At 35.6% G+C, this 20,419-nt stretch overlaps 1 protein-coding gene across 3 annotated transcripts in view; it reads right to left on the reverse strand.

The window, feature by feature from the left end:
* LOC110116051 (ubiquitin carboxyl-terminal hydrolase 26) overlaps window positions 1–20,201 on the reverse strand; it is a 90,412-nt gene extending 70,211 nt beyond the window's left edge. For 2 of the 3 annotated variants that reach the window (XR_003699511.1, XM_028691696.1), the window contains exons 1-6: window positions 19,848–20,201; window positions 17,496–17,597; window positions 16,814–17,410; window positions 14,781–15,036; window positions 13,796–14,487; window positions 8,267–8,375 (exon numbers count right to left, since the gene is read on the reverse strand). Coding sequence is in view for 2 of the 3 variants with exons in the window: in XM_028691696.1 (XP_028547529.1) it covers window positions 8,267–8,375; window positions 13,796–14,487; window positions 14,781–15,036; window positions 16,814–17,410; window positions 17,496–17,575 (1,734 nt within the window). In the remaining variant the exon portion in view is untranslated. The remainder of the gene's footprint in view (window positions 1–8,266; window positions 8,376–13,795; window positions 14,488–14,780; window positions 15,037–16,813; window positions 17,411–17,495; window positions 17,598–19,847) is intronic. The other variant, XM_028691697.1, reaches the window with a different exon arrangement.
* Window positions 20,202–20,419: the final 218 nt, after the last annotated feature.

Consider the following 20,419-nt stretch of genomic DNA (forward strand, 5'->3'; position numbering starts at 1 on the left):
GCTAATAATCTTGATTCTCCACACTTAAAACATTTGAAAAATCATACATCCTTAAAATGGAAGTTTTTTTTTTCTATTACACTAAATTTACATAATGTTCATATTTAGGATTAATTGAAATAGCTGTTGACAAACTTACTTTATAACTCTCAAGTCTCAAATTCAAAAAAAAAAAAAGATTTTTTTGTTTATAACAAGAAATATATTGTAAATTTGTATTTGGATTATAATTTACAATATGCTTGAAGTTAGCAGAGATTGAGTTATTGAATTCTTGTGTGCACAATTGCGGTTTTAGAAGGAATAGTAGTTAACTTCAAGGTTTAAATGTTATAACATCTGGGATTTATTGAAAGATCTGCAAACAATCTTACTCCAATATCTCGTTAACTCTGAAGTCTCAAATCTCAATTGACATGTGAACAAACCCTAGAGTTTCACCAAATCATTTTCTTCAAATCCCATCAAATCCCACATTGGCATTTCTTCACTTTTTTGGGGTTATTTTCATTTTCTTTTTTTTCATGAATTTACTATACTGTTTTATTGATTTTTTCCCATTTTTTTATTTCTGTTCTCCAATAAATATCAAATGTCTTCTTTTGGACTTCTCAGTAAATTTAAGCATGTGACAACAACAAAATCTTTTTCCTGTTTTTATATTTCTTATTTTTAAATTCATGCGATTTACTTCAAAGTTTTTCCCATTCAAATATTCATTTTTTGTCTAAGAACAGTATTTTATCAAAAAGAATGCCAGTGAGTCGCACACTTTTCAAATTACTAATTTGTGCTCCCCTCCTCTCCCAAAAAAAAAACATTTGCAACACTTCAAACAAAAGGATGCACACCCCCCCCCAAATGAAGCTTTATTAAATTTAATAATTCTTCTATATTGGTATGTATATATTAGTATATTGTTTACTATGCATGTATTATTTTTATTATTGATTATGGTATTCTTTAATTATTACTCACATATGGAGGTCAACAGCATAATAACTAGGAATGCGGATGATCGTGAAATACCAACATATGATATGATTCCATTTATAGTTGTTCTTCATATTCACTAAGATTCAAAATTATTATATTACATGTATATGGAGTGTTGGTGATACCTAAACATTATATAGCATGATGCATAATTTATTCTTCTATTATATATAGCAGCTTATGTTGTGCACTATTAGTGGGATGTATTTATCATGATAGTTGTGCCATGTTTATTTGCATTTTGCATATCTCACTTCATTGTCACTTAAACACATTTTTCATGTTATAAGTTGAATAATATCAATGTCTATGACATTAACATCACAACTTTAGCAGTTCGGGTAGGTGAGTGATCATGATGTATGATAGTTAATCTAATAAAATTTATGGGTATACACTGCTTTAGGAAGAATGATGAATGTTATTGAAATTATGTGTATGTTTACGGCGAAAGGTATACTGAGAATAAGTCATTATATGTTGGATTACTTGATAAACTCAAGTATCCAGCTAGGGGTGTAAACGAGTCGAATCGAGTTTTGGCACTATCGAGCTCAGCTCGCTAGTTGGAAATGAGCTTGAGTCGAGCTCGAACTCGAGCTCGTCCTACTATAAACGAGCTTGAGCCGGCTCGCGAGCTTTGGCAAGCTCAATTCGTTTTCCAAAAAAGCTGTAGCATTTATGATAAAATTCAATTTTTTAAAAAAATTGCAACACTATTCAAAATAAAGCTGCACAATTTTCCAAAAAAAAAACTCCCGTTGGAACACGTTTTACTGCCCAAATACCACCTAAATCAAGTTTTTTTAAAGTTATATTTTAATATTCAAAGCTGCTGTGCTTTCTTTATATTTGTCTGGTATATGACGTGGAAAAACCCGGTTGGCTTTCTTTTCTTGGGTCGTACATAGCTAAGGCCATATAATAGTTGTTATAATCTTTGTACATTATATGAAAAGTTTAATCAATTTCCTTTCTCTTGTTTTACCTGCTGTGCTTTCTTGTTCTTATATCTTCTTTAGTTTCAAGGGGGACTTACAAGATGACAATCACTCATTTAGCACCCAAAGTTCATGCAACAGGAGGGAGTCAAGAGGCCACCAAAGAGAAGACAGGAGGAGGGAGCAAGGTAAATTTCAAGCGGCTGACGAAGAAAGAGATGCAAGAAAAGAGGGCTAAGGGGTTGTGCTTCAGGTGCGATAAAAAGTACATACCAGGGCATCGATGCAATGACCGAACTCTTCAGGTTCTCACCGTCTGTGATGATGAGGAAACTGAGGGAGGAGAGAAGGAGACAAAGGAGGAGATGGAGGAGAAGCTACACTTGGATCTGGTTGAGGTTTCCCTGAACTCAGTGGTTGGATTCACTACGAATCACACCATGAAGGTGAAGGGAGAGATAGAGGACAGGGAGGTGGTGGTGCTGATTGATAGTGGGGTTACTCACAATTTCATTTTCACCCAAGTAGTCGACCAAATAGGAGTGAGATTGGTGGATACCGGCTATTATGGAGTGATGATGGTACGGGGAAGGTGGAGAAAGGTCAGGGGATTTGTCAAGAAGTGTGACTGACGATCCAGGGGATACAGGTGAGAGAGGACTTTCTTCCGCTAGATCTTGGGAGTACAGACGTCATCCTGGGGATGAAATGGCTGCAAACTTTGGGGGACACTAAAGTGAATTGGGGAGCACTCACGATGGAGTTGGAGGTGGATGGGAAGAAGGTGGTGATTAAGGGAGACACGGGGCTTTCCAAATCCCTGATTTATCTTAAAACGATGGTGAAAGACATTCAGTTGGCGGGCAGAGAGTATTTGGTAGAGCTACATAGTTTGGAGGGAGCGAGATTGGAGGAGGGAGAAGACATACCCCTCTCCATCCAGCCGTTGATTCAGCAGTTCCAAGAGGTGTTTCAGCCACCTCAAGGATTGCCACCGCATAGAGAGCAGGAGCATGCCATCATATTGAGGGAGGGAGTGGCGCCCATCAAGGTACGGCCTTATCACTACCCTCAATTCCAGAAGGATGAAATCAAAAGGTTGATTAGAGAAATGCTGGAGGTAGAAATCAGCATCAGCCCTTTTTCTAGCCTTGTTCTGTTGGTGAAAAAGAAGGATGGCAGCTGGAATTTTTGTGTAAACTATAGAGAACTCAACAAGAAAACTGTACCTAACAAATTTCATATACCAATCATTGATGAGCTGTTAGATGAACTGATTGGGACTGTGATCTTCAGCAAGATTGACTTTAAATTAGGCTACCATCAGATCCGGATGAAGAAGGAGGATGTACCCAAGACGGCCTTTAGAACTCATGAAGGACATTATGAGTTCCTGGTGATGCCATTTGGCCTCACTAATGCTCCGACTACGTTCCAGGCCCTTATGAATAAGGTTTTCAAACATTATCTTAGACAATTTGTATTGGTATTCTTTGACAACATCCTGGTCTATAGCAGGACAGAGGAGGAGCACTGTGAGCATTTGAAAAGGTGCTAGAGGTACTACAGGAGCAGCAGCTGAGGGCTAATTTGAAGAAATACTGTTTTGCACAAGCCATTTTATAGTACTTGGGTCATGTGGTATCAAAAGAATGGGTGGCAGCATATCAGTCCAAAATTGAGGCAATGCTAAAGTGGCCAGTGCCGAAAAATCTAAAGAAGCTGAGGGGATTTCTTGGACTAACAAGTTACACAGGAGGTTCGTTAAGTGGTACAGCTCCATAGCATGGCCACTCACTAAGCAGTTGAAGAAGGACGGGTTCTTATGGGGGGAGGTGGCGACATCAGCATTTAAGAGCTTGAAAAATGCGATGACTACGGTGCCGATCCTAGCTTTGCCAGATTTCACTCAGACCTTCATTGTGGAGACAGATGCGTTCGAATACGGGCTGGGTGCAGTGCTTATGCAGAATCGTAGGCCTATTGCCTATTTCAGCCAGGTATTGACTGCTAGAGCCCGGCTGAAATCAGTTTATGAGAGAGAATTAATGTTCATTGTTTTGGCCATCCAGAAGTGGCGGCCCTATCTACTTGGGAGGCATTTCTTTGTCAGGACCGATCAGCGAAGATTGAAATACATGCTGTAACAGCGGATGGTGACAAAGGAACATCAAAGGTGGTTGTCCAAGTTGCTAGGGTACGATTTTGAGATTCAATATAGACTAGGGGTGGAGAACAAGGCGGCAGATGCTTTATCCAGATGTATGGGGGAGCTACAGACAGTGGCACTATCTATTCCTTTGATGCTTGACTGGGAGGCCATCAGAGAAGAAAGTGCTAAAGATGAAGATTTGGTAAGGATCAGGGCAGATTTACTGAAAGAGGGTAGCCACCCAGGGTACTCATTGGAGGGAGACAGACTGCTGTATCAAGGGAGATTTGTGATGCCCGTACCTCAATCCACATCCCAAATTTACTCGAGGAATTTCATGGAAGCGCAGTTGAGGGTCATTCAAGAGTACAGGAGACTAGCGGCCGAGCTTTACTGGAAGGGAATGCATAGAGATGTAGAGGAGATGATGGCGAGATGTGAAATCTGTCAGAGAAATAAATATCTAGCTATGTCACCAGGGGAACTACTACAACCGTTGGCGTTACCAGGTCGGGTATAGGAGGAGATATTTATGGACTTTATATATGGGTTGACCCGTTCAGAGGGGTTCACGGTGATCTTGGTGGTGGTCGACAGGTTGAGCAAGTATGCACATTTCATTCCCCTCCGACACCCCTACACAGTAGTGACAGTGGCTTCAGCCTTCATCAGGGAGGTGGTCAGGTTACATGGAGTACCCGAGGCGATCTTATCAGATAGAGACAAAGTATCCCTCAGTCATTTTTGGAAAGAGTTGTTTAGACTGCAAGGGACAATTCTGAAGAGTACAGCTTACCACCCACAGACAGATGGCCAGACGGAGCTAGTCAAAAGGAGCTTGGAGACGTACCTGAGATGATTTGTGTCAGAGACACCCAAACTATGGGCTAAATGGCTATCATGGGCGGAGTACTGGTACAACACATCTTTTCATTCTGCTTCACAGATGATCCCATTCAAAGTGTTGTACAGGCGGGATCCCCCACACTTGGTGCATTTTGAGAGCAGCAGTACTCCCGTGTCTTCAGTAAAGGAATACTTGGAGGAGAGGGATCGAGTGTTAGAGGAGTTAAAGAGGCATTTACTGAGAGTTCAGCAAATTATGAAGAAACAAGCGGATGGGCATAGGAAGGACATCCAGTTTGAAGTGGGGGAGAAGGTGTTTTGAAGCTCCGACCATATAGGCAGAAGACAATCGCTAACAGGAGGAATGAAAAGCTAACTCCAAGGTACTATGGGTCTTATGAAATGCTGGAGAAGATTGGGGCAATGGCATATCGACTGAAATTACCACCATCGGCGATGATACACCCAGTTTTTCATGTCTCGCAATTGAGGAAGGTCATTGGTGACTACACTGCCAACCCCGAGCTACCTGCGACACTCACTGAGGATTTAGGGTGGTTCTGGAACCCTTAGAGCTGATGGGATTTCGCCAGAAAGAAGACGGAACTAAGGAAGTGTTGATCTAGTGGAAGAACATACCTGATTATGAGACCACGTGGGAGCCATACAAGAGGACAAAACAGCAGTTCCCGGATTTTCACCTTGAGGACAAGGTGATTCATTGGGATGACAGTATTGTTAAGACGGTTCACATAGAGTTGGCCCAGCCGGCAAATGGGCCGGCTCAATTCCACTACAGGAGGCGGAACAAAGCAGCCCCCCTCTCTGGTTCCACCAAACAAATGGGGCCATCCCCTCTATGTGATTTTCAAAATTGAATAGAGGGGGGAGAGGCTAGGCGTTTAGGAGGGAAATCAGTTTAGGAATATTAGGGTATTAAAGTGCATGAGAAAATTATAGAGGGGGTATGTTTTGATTGATTGAGAATTAGGGTTTCTTGGTGCTTGGGTTCTAGACTCTCTTGTCTAGAGATTTGGGAGAAACGATCCTCCTCTCGAATTGGGGATCACTTGTATCTTGCTTTCGTGTGTGTTGTGCTTTGTTTCGTTTATTGCAATCTATCGTTTTGGGGCTGATTTTGCCAAGATTTTGCTATATTCCTGCAGTTTTCCTCCCATTAGTGATAGGTTTGCTTGCGTACTCAAGTATTCCCTTCGGGTTACTTGCGAACTCAAGTATTTCCTATCATCAGTATAAAACCAAATCAGCATAAGTTTATGTCAGTAAGGAAGATATAAATGAAATGTAGATCAAGAAATAGTGAATATAATAGATCAACTTGCTTATGATTCCAAATAGAGTTTATTCGTCAACAGCGAACTTGTTCTCATGCCCGCAAACCCCACGCAACATTCAGGTATGTAGAACTTGCTAAAGTACATGCCATTCAGGTTCTTCATTCTCATCCTTCCTCTTTCTTTCTCATCCTCTTATTTATGTGCAAACTATATTACTGTTTTATTATCGTATTCGGGCAGCAGATGGGGTATTTCAGAATAATCTCACTTCTGACATACTACATGTCAGCACATTTCTTGCATGTAGCACTAAAAGCCACCCACAGCTATCAACATGGTAATAAGCAGTTGCCAAATTGTGTTGCCTAGAGACTATTATCTGTAACATGCTTAATTTAAATAAGATCGTAAAATAAACTCCCCAATTCTCTGCTATGTTCCGAAATACCGATCTAGATCTAGAAGGCAACAGGAATTTGGAATAGCCTCCTAAATGTTTTGTCCAAAAAAGTTCATTGAATTAAGGCAGCAAATAAAAATGTGTAGCCCTGAAATCGTATTGCTGAAAATAAAAAACATAACTCAAAAACCAACAAGGAGAGGGTTGCTATGACCGTTTGCTGGAACCAGCAATAAGAGGCTGGCAAACCTCTTAACCTGAATACAAAAACACAAGGGAAAGCCCACCAACTGGTGGGGAAACATCAGGATACAGGAAAGAAACAAGAGCTGAGAGAAAACTCCTTTATTATTCACTACCCAATTTACAAGGCACCCATCCTATTTATACAATTGAAACAAACTATTAAAAAAACGAAATAAATAATAGGACTGACCCACCCCAAAACTTCTGCATTGCTGCTGATGGCCGAACCTTAGTGGTTCGGTGTTCGGCTGAAGCAGATGGGAGCCGGTACAATATGACCGGCGTCAAGCCCATTGCATAAAGCTCCACAAATGAGGACTAGGGATGAGAGATTTTGTAAAAGCAACAAATTTCAAACCAACTTTTAGAAACACCGATAGATTTTGTAGGAAAATGTCTATATGAACCACTAAGGACAACTCTCTGAACTCATTACAGCAAGCAAAAAGTGACTATTTTCAACTCAAAAAAGAAGATTGTGTAGAATGAATACTTAGGAATATTTTCAATAAAGCAATAAAGTTGCAAAGTTTTTATGGAACAGCGAGAGAAGCCTTCATAAAAGGATAGCCTTTAAATATATGAATTATCCAACTAATACTATCATATCAAACTATGCTTAACAAAATGTTTCAATAGCCTAATATTAAGCTAAACCTCTTGAGCTATATTAGACAATCAAATTTGAAAAATTCTTCCATAATGATTTTGGATCCACTGAGTAACAAAGAGCAAACGAGAGGAAAAAATTACTCCAAAACATCACATAATTTACTCAGTTTAAAATGACTTAAGGAACTTCAGAAGTATACGCCCCATCTAATGGTTAAGTTATATTATCTTGTTTGGCCTCGTTAGTTAAGGTAAATAGTGATATTAAGCTCTTAACACCCTGAAGCTAGATATGTCAACTAACCAAAAAGACAGATAGCAAATGATTGGTCACCAAAATAAAAAATTAAATTAAGCATATTACCTAGAATTGGGGAGATTCCATGGGCCACCATCAGAATTCAAGCTTATAAGAACAAGATTAATATTTTAATACTAAAGTCAAAAGGAATTTGAACTGTACATACAATAAAATTAGGCACAATGTTTAACTAAAATCTTCCAGTAAATTGTGGGATGATCTACCGTTCACTAATGAAAGGATATGGAAAAGCAAGTGAACAAAAAGGATATATTAGTAGGGCATAAATGATATATACATAAAGGGCATATACAAAAAGAAAAAGTTAAAAGCAAAATTGCAGAAAATATCAGAGGGCATTGACAGTTAAGCAAATTAAGAATCTTTATGAGAAAAAGACAGTTAATGAGAAAAATAGATAAACAAATCAAGCAATTCAAAAACTGAACAGCATAATCAAATGAGCAGACCTACTTTTGTGAATAACCTCTGCCATGAGGTACTTGATAGCCGCTTCATGGAAGTGACATTAGAAAATGGAACTTTTCCATGCGAGCACTGAATTGAACTATTGTCAATGGAGCTGTAACAATCAGTACAGCAGCTGTCAGCATGCATATTATAGCCAGAGAAATTTGTTTCAGCAATAAAAAGCAGGAGGGGAAGGGTTTCTGTATCATACAACAACAAGCCTTTATCTCACTACGTGGGGTCCTTTTTCTCCATTGTGTCCTATTAAAAGTCAAATTCTCGTTTAAATCTAATAAAGAAAGGTCATTCCTAATATTTTCTAACCAAGTCTTTTTGGGTCTACCTCTACCTTTCTTAATATAAGTCAAATCTAATACATCTACTCTCCGAACCGGGTCATCAGAAGGCCGCCGTTTTATGTGACCAAATCATCTAAGGCGACTCTCTCTAATCTTATCTTCTACTGGAGCTACTCCAACCTGTTCACGTATATGCTCAAACTAATCGGCTTGACCTTTAGATGATACAAAATATTTGATACTTGCTACCAGAGCTCCATAAATCATTATAATTAACAAGCGAACAATAGAAGGATTATTGACCTCCATTATGACTCTCGCTTTTGTTGATATCAAGAAAAGGAAAAAAAAATCCAATAGTAAGAACTGGATAAAAAGAGTTTGGATAGGATAATATGTAAACAATTTGAGGATAATACAAAAAGGCTATAAGCAGATGAATACATCAGTATTTAATATGATCAACATATGGTGTACCCATATATTCACAAATGCATTTTCTTTTTCCGAAGCAGCTGAGCTTTCTCTCTACAAGCAAGAGAAACGGGCATATTCCAACAACTTCAAATAGATTATAATCCCTAATTACAAAAAACATGCCATAATCACATGGAGTGGGGACTCCAAAATATAAAGAAAAAAGACTTACAAACCGAACAAGGAAACAATATAAATAATGATAAAATAATACCCCAAGCTCCCGGGAATTAAATAGATATGTATCCTACTAACATGGCTCACGTTCCAGTCATATTCATATAGATTGTATAATGTGCATATCCTACCTTTCCATTTCTGACCTAAATTGTATATAAACTATAAAGCAAGTCATTCAATTAGAATATACAATGTATCTACGTGAACTTGGATATCAAATGTATCGAAACCCATCAAGATATGAGTCAAGATATGAGTAAGTTGAATCCTTGAAAGTATTCAAGGTCCTCTTTTACTTTTTTTTCCCACGAAACTCTCAAAGTGGGAGTTTATTATAGTGTAGGCAAGGATCAAATACAAGACATTGGCAACAAGTTTCCAAGTCCTTACCAACCAAACTAATTGGCACCCACTACAAATCTTAGCAAAGGTATTTTATAATTGACATGATTATAAGAATATTTTTTATTTCTTTTCTACAAATTATGATTAGATGAACAATTCAATGTTGCTATACTTCAAACAATCATTGTGTAATAACTATAAAAGAAATAAGCTATTGGGTGGATTGGATCGTACTAGGCCATCTTGTGCCTTCTAAGATTGGGCCTTTCTCCCCGACCTTATCTAGGAGTGGTAGAGCATAGTTCTAGCAGTTATAAAACAGGTTAACCAAATCTAATCATCAAAAAGATGTAAGAATAAATGAACGAGAGATATCATGGTTGAGAGGGAGGAAGGGCAAATCATGGTTGCAGAAAAAACTTTAGAGGTAGATGGCTAGATGCAAACGCCAATTAAGATGATCGAGGATGGCTTAAACATTTAGCAACAATGGCTTTACTAATTCCTCTCCGTTTTCCTCTATCCAATAAAATAGAAGATTATGATAGAGTAGAATGGTACTTCTACAAGAAGTTTTGCTAGAATAAGGCATCTTTCACTTTAGCATACATCCACATATATATATATATCTTATTGATTAAATGTTAAGATGCATAACAACATGGTGGCTAAATTTTTTGGTTATTATTGTCAACCAAATTGTATACTTTTGGCACAACGCAAAGTCATTTTTAGCTCAAGTTTAACTGAAGGGTACATCATCGTCATCATTAGATTTATACCAGCAAATTTTCAAACAACTATATCATAAATAAGCATATAAAATAATGTTGTATTTCAACAGTAGGCAATTTTATTGTAAATGGATAATACTACGGAGGTTTAGTTAACCTGGCCCTCGTTTGTGGTTTATATTATTATGTATCACTATTGAAGGGTTAGTTGTTATGAGTAGCTCCTTTCATATTGTTTTTTCACTGAATAGGCTGGTTTCACGAAAATTTCAAGAGAAGAGCTATATTTTTTAGAATTGAATTACAATTTGATTAGAGCTAACCACAGTATCTTGTACCAACAATATCTACTAATCTGTCGCGGCTATAAAAATTTTATAAATAAGAGTCTAAGGCATCTAATTAAATAACTATTGATTCAATTAAATTTATGATTCTAGTTTCAATCGTGTGTGTATTAAGTGTATTATTCCTTCAACTGCAGTATAAGTACAACAATCCGATACAAAAGGAAATAATCTCCTTGTATCAGCATGAGGCCTAAATTTTCTCCACTTTAATTAGCTATTTTATTATATCTATTGTCTTCTAAATATATTAATTATTAATTCATTAGAGTTTCTTATTTTATTTAAATTTAAAACATCTGATATTTCATTTTAGTGAAAATTTTCAACTTGTTATTGATTTTTCGTGATTTGAATTTCTCGTAGGCATTTTCGAATTTAATCGAATATCACATATTATTGTTTAGCCTTAAATTCTTCTACTTTCTAATTTGCGCCTAAAGAAAGCAACTTTTTGTATATTTAATGGTATGTGATATATGAAAACTAATTTCTTATGAGATATAAATTCATTGAATCATCTTAATTGCAGCAACAAATCGTAAACCTACATTGTCCTTCATCAAAGTGGTAAAAGAGCTAATGATAACATCATCATGTCGAAAAAATGTAGACCATATTAACTGAGACGGTAAAATTTTTAAAAAATAATATAATTTAAAAATTATAGAATAAGCTGTGGCTTTAAACTAACACAATATAACCATCATGAGGTATAAATTTACATTCCTATATTTGAAGGGAGATATGATCTTAGAAAATTTTAAAGGCAGATTAATGATTTAGAATATTTTATTGGAAAATAAAAGTACTGTGATTTTCAAAGAGTAGAACTTGTCAAATCACTACTAGTAGAACATGCTCATTCATTTTGAAGAATTGTTACTATTAAATTGTTATGGATTTTGTCAATCACTAAATATAGCGATCAATTGCAAAAGCAACTTAAAGGATTATAAATAAAATAGACATGAGGAGTTTGAGTGTTATACAAGATTTATAGGTATTGTAGCTAAAAATTATTTATTGTTAAATTATTTTGTTAACATTATTTATTTTATTAAAGATCTAAAGTAAAAAAATTAAGGATGAACAATACTATAATTGAACAAAATTATTTTGTAAGGCTTTTCCCATAGCTTTAGATTATAAGGAATATTATTACTCTATTAAGGTTGTTGCACATATGCTTGCTCCTAAAAAAAACAACCAACTAACCAACTATTAAAAATACTTCGATGCAATGCTCATATATGATTCAATATGATACTATCGAAGAAACATAATTTTTATGAATATATGATGAAGGACGTTCAGATTCATAAAATATTTTGTAATTATAATATGAATCACATCTAATGATATGAATCTAAATATACACATATCTTAGATCTTCATCCTCAAAATTTATACTTGAACAAGAATCAAAATGGAGTTTGAAAGTAAAATTGAAGATGAAATCATAAAAACCAAACATAAATTTGGATTTATAATGGAGATTGGACATAAGTCACGATGCAAAATTGAACCAATCCTGTTTATTGTAGCTAAGGAAGCAACTAAGCAATTTGAAAACGTAACCTCTGATGATGAATTATTTATTGATATTATTCCAATAACGAATAATCAGATTAATGTTAATTTTTCTTTGGTTCTTGATTTAATGATATAGAGATTCATCAAACAAACCTCATGATGAGAACTAAGTGATGTCAATAATTCAAGAAATTTTTACTAGTAAATATCTTTAAAAAAGTAGAAATATAAAACTATGTTCATATGACCAATTCTAAAGATGCAAAATTCATTGATATTCATATATAAATAATATGGATTGGTTTTATATAAAAAGGTTCTCTCTCTCTAAACCTACTCTAAATTGATTGGATTCTTATTTCTTTCCACCTCCTACTACATTATCCTTCATCAAATACTATTATACAGTTTACTCCTGAAACTATTATAGATGATAAAATTGAACCAACTATTAATGGTGGATTTGAAAGACATCTTATGCATTTGAAAAACATTTTTTTATGATTCGTGGATTACCTTGCAAGAAATAAAATATTTTTCATATTTATTTGATGAATATTAAATACTAAATTTCTCATAATCATTTTTTTTCAAACCAGACAAAGTTATTTGGTATTGTACAAGTGTTATATAGCAGTTATTCTTGAAAAAATTTCCCATTATTGAATAGCACCGCCGTTTGTGGTTTCCATTATTTCGCTTAACTACTAAATAGATGGTTGTTACATGTTATTCATTGGGCATGGTTTCACAATAAGTTTAAAGTGATGGACTAGTTTCATGGGAAATTTCATATGAAGACCTATATTTTTAAAATTTATTAAAATTAAAAGGACTAATAATGGGGCAACCATATCTATTAATCTATAGATATAAAAAATCAATTAATAGAGATTGAGCTCTATAATTTAAAAAAAAATCAATCAATAAAATTTTTCCTTCCAATTTCAATCTTGTGTGCATGTTGGATATATGATTCCTTCAATAGTGATATAACTACAACTACTTAAACAAGGAGGTAGTCATTTACTTATACCGATGTGAGATATGTATTTTCTTCACTTTGGTGGATTCTTCCTTTCATCTCTTTCTTCAAAATATTTTTGTTATTACTTGTTAGAATTCTTGATTTTGTTCAAAATGTTACAAATAAAATTTTAATTGTAGTGAAAAGTTTTCAACCATTTGCAAATTTTTTGGTGGTCAAATTTATCTTTTATTTCCTTGAATTTAATAAATCATGGCATTATCACTTGGCTTCTAATTCTCGAATTATTGGTTTGTGCTTAAAGAAAGTTTATTATATCTAGTAATATGTGATATATGAATCATTTTATGTTGTGTTATCTACATTTATCATATCATCTTAATTGTACTAAAAAACCCTAATCCTAACCCAATGATTGAAAACTAAATAGATGAATTAATGCCATTTAAGTTACACATCAAGGATTTAACTAAATCATTTACCACACTTAAGTTATAATGCCATAATACCATAATTAATTACTATCCTTATGTCAATATTCGAATACTCATTCTTCACAATGACAAATTTATTCAGTAAACGCACAAAATGATAGAAAACTGAGGCAATTGAAAAACAATACGTACGGAGGACTTATAGTATCAGCCCACTGCCGAAGCCAATCAGTTGAAATCCAAAAAAAAGATTCATCAAGGGACTGAACAGAAGCTTCAGATAGAATCTGTTTTATTTCCTCCCGTCTTTCTGTTACATAGCACAGATGCCTATCCTTTTTTGATTGGTATTCTTCACAATCCTTGGAAGAAAATAAATTTAACTCTTGTATCTCTTTATGCAAATGAAATGGCAGAGAGATATTTCTCGTACCAACATCACTTTTAACTACCTCAACAGTTGTATGTTGTTTGGAATAATTTTCCTTCATACTAACAAAATTATACATCAGCATATAAGCATCTGAAGAAGAATATATATCCTGACTGTGAATAATAACTTTAAAGTCGCCATTGGCAACTGTTTCAGGCCAAATTGACTTGACCAATTGCTCAGTTTTCATAGATAAACTTGAAGAATTTTCTCCAAAGGGGTGAAAACCCAATTTAGATACATGCTCATCATCAAATTCCCACCAATGTCCGCACTTTTCATCCTTAATGTGGGCCACGTAATGCCCGCTATTAACAGCAGTGCCTTTGTGAATAAGTATAGCAGACAACTCATACACTAAACTGGTTTCAGTTGGATTACACAAATGCTTTCCCATGTTTACCATCCTAGGAAAACCAAATACAGAAGTAATTTTCTTCTTAGTTGTAGTCTGCAAATATTTGAAAAAACGAGTAAGAGACTATGGGATAAAGGCATAAAGCATAATCATGCAAGTACTGTAAAAAATATTGCTAAAAGAGAATATAACTTTGAATACCATGTATAAAAGCTTAAATTTAGCCTTCATTTGAGACGGCTTTCTTCCTGCTTCTTAAAATGGTCTTTTAGTACAAAAATTAAAATTTTTGAACTAGAAAACTGCTTTAAGAAGCAATAAGAAAGCCGTCCCAAACAAAGCCTTAGATAACAAATTGAGACAGACAATAAATTGCTTGGACATACCTTTGGCAGGAATACATATCGCTTTAGTTGCAAATTAAGGACAGAAGGAAGCGAGTGTAGTTTTATACATCTGGTCGCATCAACTCGCATGCCACATGATTCACAAAAATACTGATTTTCTCCACGCAGTTCTTCCAAGCTTAAATAATCATTAAGACTTTCATCTAGATTGTTCAAACCCTTGATATTCAGCTCAAGTTCATAAAAGTCCTCTATCTTTGAAGAAGCATCAGATTCTTTTCCACATATGGAGCACCTGCAAAAATCACCAGGCTTAGGTATGTGTATATGTTAATTTTCCAGTAATTTTTGGAAAGGCAACCAGCATAACATTTGAGACAGAAACAACATACAATATCTATGCACCATAAAAAATAAAAATAAAATAACTAACAACAACTATCAAGTGCATAACTATCCTAAATCAATAAGAGCATTAGGTTCTGTTGGAACAGGTCGAAGGATAGAGGAGAGGCCAAAAGAGTTGTGGAGAAAGGGAGTAGGAAAAAATTATAATAATATAAACAAGATCAATTGACGGGGATACAAAGCTAAAACTATGCTAAAACTGGACAAAATAATCTTTTGTAGTTAATAAAATCATTGGTTGAATCAAGTGCATCCACTGCAATACTGAAAATCTACAGCAAGGTTAGGGTGACAAAATTAAACAAAAAGATTTTAAAGAAGTGATGCGGGCAAAGAAATCCGGGGGATGGGGGACCCGAGGAACTCCGCCAGCAAGGGACCTAAATAGACGACGACACGCTCGAAAATGAATGGGGGGGAGTACATTTCAAATAAAACTAAGAAGAAGAAATTAAAAGACTACAAACAATGATTTAACAAACTCGAATCGAAATTAAAGACACCCTAAACTTGCTTCACTTATAGAAGAGGGATACAGGTGAGGTGTAAACTTGCGGAGAGACGAAAGAGATTAGAAGCCCGAGAAGAAGGGTGGAAAGAGCTCGCAAGATTTCCATAGGGGGTGAGAAGAAGGTGGACAAAGCTCGCAAGCTTTTCCAATAAACCCGCAGGTTTACTTTTCCAAAAATCACATATCATTCCTCTTTTTTTAACCATAACAAACCCCTCATATTTATAAGTATGAAAGGGGGAATACAAAAGGACACGACATTGAATTCCCACAAGAATCCAAGCAACACAAACCATGAAAAGCCCCTTGCTTTTCACAGAAAAACAGCCCAGCCCAGGAACCAAAGGAGCAACCACGGGAACCAAAGGGACCGCACGGAACCAAGGCGCCAAAAGCCACAGGAAGACCCCCCAGCTCGGAAAACCAGCAGCCACCGTGAGAACCAAGGAGCCATGCACGAAAAACAGCAGCCCACGGTGGAAGCCAAGGAGCCATGACATGAGAAAACAAAACATAGAGACAAACTTTAATTAAGACATAAAAATAATAAAAATTTCATTTAATTAAAAGATAACTATGAACTAAAACTTAGCTAATAATGAGCTAACCCTTAGTTCAATAAATGAACTAAAGACCAGCTCATAAATGAGTTAAATTCCAGCTCAAATTTGATTGAGCTTGTAGACTCAAGGGAAGCCAAAAATCAATTTATTTTGGGCTTGAGTTGACCCCTCCTTTGTCTACATCAAGAAGAGAGAATAATAAAGTGTCAAAACATTCCTAAGTATAAAACTGGCATTGCTGCTAATTCTGCACTAAGTATGAAAGGCTGGCGTAGAAAATAGGCACTCATAAAATTGACCCCTAACAGTTAAAATAGGGCTAATGATGATGACAATGCCAACTAGAATTCACAATCTACAGAATCTGGTTGTTAAAAATCATAAGGGAAAATTAAGGCTTCATTTGGGACGGCTTTTTTACTGGTTATTAAAGCAGCTTTCTAACATAAAAATTAAAAAAATTGTATTAAAAAGCTGCTTTAAGAAGCAGCAAGATAGCCGTCCCAAACGAAGCCTAAATCAGTAACAATAAGAAATGGTAATAGGTTTCTAAGTACATGAACTGAAAATCTTATAGCCAAATTCCATACCTAGTAACATGAGACACACTCCCTCGAAATAAATCCTGCACAATAGTTCTAACATTTGGAAACTTGGAATGGCTTAAGGAACGCTCTAGCAAAGAAAGAAATAAAGTAAGGAATTCATGGCTATCCTGCTGAACACCATTATCAAGCTCTAGCGTCTTGATAAAAGGAGCTGAATCAATACAAGCTAATTTGCTTGAGTGCAACTTTGCAAAGAGGCGAGCAAGTTGATCCAAAACAGGATGCTGATTCAAAAGGTCAGGTTCAACTGAGAAAATGCCTTCCCGGAATGCTGAGTTCATAAAAAGGCATTGAAGAATGCTGTTGGCATAGCAGGTAGCTCCAAGATTAGTTAATCCAGCAGGTATTTCTATTGATGTGCGGAGATCTTTATATGGGTTAGGACCGAGAGATTGAATAATATCTGGGATCCTCTGCCACAAGCCACTTTTCCTATTTCTGTTAGGTGGTGGAATTAACCCACAGAAGCAATTTGGTGAATCCTTAGAATTGCCATGGCATTCCCGGCAGAGAGGCTTCCAAATTAGATATAGTTGGCATATATCATTATGCGAAACCTCACCAGTTAAGTGAACTTTTCTGTCAAAAAGAAATTTTAAAATTAGTAAATCAAACGATTCAAAGAAAAGAAATATGCATTAACATTAAAAGGAAAGCACCAAACCTCAGAATCTCAGAAGAAGAATAATCACTATCATCATTTCGTTGCCTTTTATTTTTGTTGCGAGTGCAAGGCCGGTTCATCGTGCTCTATAAATTTAACAACCTATAACATGAAGGTAACTAAACATCTAAACAGAAACAAGATAACTAGCACAACATTTAAATTGAATGCTCTAGCATAACATTTGGCAGATGTAAACCAATAGAGCGACCATGGACAAAAATCAGCATTTTAAAACACCCTGAAAGAAAAACATAATGCCATCATTTTCCAGATGCTGAAGTGAGGTATGCCATATAAAATGAAAAAAGAAAAAAAAAATTGTGATCCATTGTTGGAAGTCATGAATATCGAATGAAGCAATAATAGGGTAAAGATAGCGAACAAGTCCAAATCCATTTCTTCTTTTCTGCCTTCCTCTGCCAAGGTGGAAAGGTATGAAGCACAACATTCTGAAATGGCTAGCAAATTGTACCGAGCACAACAATGAATTTTTAAACATTTTTTTGGATCATTTGGACAAAGCCCAGTCACCTTTTGGACAAAAAGTATCATAACCCAAATGGATCTCATTTTTGTTTGACTACTCTAGATGTCCCTTCATATAAGTTTTACTGAGTACCTTTGTAACTTGATAATCCTAAATTTTGAGCTTGTCAATATGGCCATCTACAGTGTTTTCATTTTGTATTGCATTAGATCTATTGCTACCCAAACATTGAAATACAAATGCCTCACATGCAAACATGAGCCAAAACAATCTCAATTTGGATTTTTGAACATAATATGCACTCTCTCTTCTTATTAGTTTTTTTAATGCCTTTACAACTTGGCATACCTAAGTTTTCTTCTTCTCAATATGGGCACAATTAGAATTTTTCAGTTATATTCCATCATTTTAACTACAGAAAGAAATTCATAAATGGACAACATACATGCCAGAACTTACATACTCACATCATAAGTTCTAGGCATGCCATGCATCATGTCCAATGATTTTTGAAACCAGCCTAATTGCCAAATGTGTGCCATTTACGTTTCCCATGTCCGTAATTGGGCTTCATAAGCAAAAAAGCAAGTTACCGAACTTGCAACAATTTTAAAGAGCACATTGCTTAAAATTTAATTTTATTTAAAAGCTAATCAAGCACCTTACTGTTTTTTCAGAGTTGATTTCGCCATTAACTTCAATGATTACTAAAGGAAATTAAAAAACTACACCCAAACTGGATATCTTTTCCAAAGTTGTTCCTAGAAAACTAACTCTAACATGAGTTCCCTATGAAGGAAACTGACAATTTCGAGGTAGTAAATATGTTGTGGTTTATTAGTAAGCTTAAGTATAGGGACAACACAGTAAAGCACATCGCATAAGTTATCTCTTTACACTCCCCAATTACATTATATCCTCAACGTTTTAGCAAACACACGCAGATAGCAAAAGTGTATCTCAGTCAAAAACTTCAAAAGAGTTTAGAAGGCAACCATCTTCCTTATCGAAAGGGAGTTGCAATGTTAGTTGAATAAAAGTGATTTCTCAAGTTAAAAACAAGAGGGTGAATGGCTCAGCTAAAAGCTTCCTCGAGATAACATGTGTAGCAACTGCAACTGAGAAAAAAGAAATCCATAAAAATAAGGGAATCAAAGCATAAGGGAAAATATAACTTCTTTAATGTTTTCCCAACTCAATACAATTGATATAGAAAATGCACATAACGAAATCTACTATTCGTGGTCTACACAACCAAAGAAAATGGCTTAATACCCGTCTCCATTGCCTGCTGCAGGAGAAACAAACGCCCAAACAAAATGGCAATTGAAACAACTAAATAATTAAAAATAGGTTTCTCCCAATTTTAACCAATGTTCACAAAATCAGGCGAGTTGATGAATGATTCCCAAAATTCAGCATTAAAAAGTGGACCTTGTTTGTCCGATGTAAAAAATAAATAAATCTTTCTTCAAAAATCAACAGCATTTCCCCCTCCTGAGCCGCAACAACATTAAATAGATTATCGCATGGTGAGAGCTTGGACCTCTTTAAAACCTAATTAAAAGGGGAAGTAAGTACAGAGACAAAGCCTCCATGTATCCCCCAAATCGTCGTAAACCCTATAACACCCTAAAAAATAAAAAATAAAAACTCCGACTCCAAAATCTTTCATGGAAGAAAAAGATATTCCCTATATTCAAAAAATTAACTGATCCAAGTTGAGGAACTGAAACTACATAAACTCATCTTCGAAAGATGTGTCTGGGAAAATATAAGAAAATTGGTTTTTTTTTTTTTTCCTCAAAAAGAAGGTGCAAAATCGGCGACTAGGTGCGGACGAATGGGATAAAAGAGCGAACCAGTTAGTGAGAACAGTAAAAGCCAAGCCAAGAGGGGAACCCTCTATCATTCTCTACCGCCGCTCGGGAGGCAGCAATGGAAGAGAACCTTGTAACACGCGAGAGGAGAAATAGAATGATTCGCCGAGTTCCTGCCCCAGTGAGAATGGAAGGGCCAAGCTCCTTCTCCAATGGGAAGGGAAGGACACCTACTAATTCCTAAAAGGGAAATATAGAAAGCATGCACGCGGGAGAGAGGAGCGGGAAGAGGGGAGTGAGGACAAGGGCAAATCGGGTTATAGCAACCGGCGAGTTATGCCACTCTCCTCGTCGCCACGAGGGAGGGACGGGCTGGGCTGGGTTGTAGCCAGTCAAATAGTGCGAAGCTTAGTAAAATAATGGAAATTTGATGACTTTAAATAGAATTAATTTGACAAATATATTTATTATTCATTTAATAATATATCCAAAAAACATTATTTTGGATCATATTATCTAAATAAATTAAATACTTACTAAAGCCTATCATGAATAAAATTGATTCAAACTTATTTATATTTGAATTTTATTCAAATTAGATTAGAATTATGTTC

This window comes from Dendrobium catenatum, unplaced genomic scaffold (genome assembly GCF_001605985.2).
Source record: "Dendrobium catenatum unplaced genomic scaffold, ASM160598v2 original_scaffold_51051, whole genome shotgun sequence".
NCBI lineage: Eukaryota > Viridiplantae > Streptophyta > Magnoliopsida > Asparagales > Orchidaceae > Dendrobium > Dendrobium catenatum.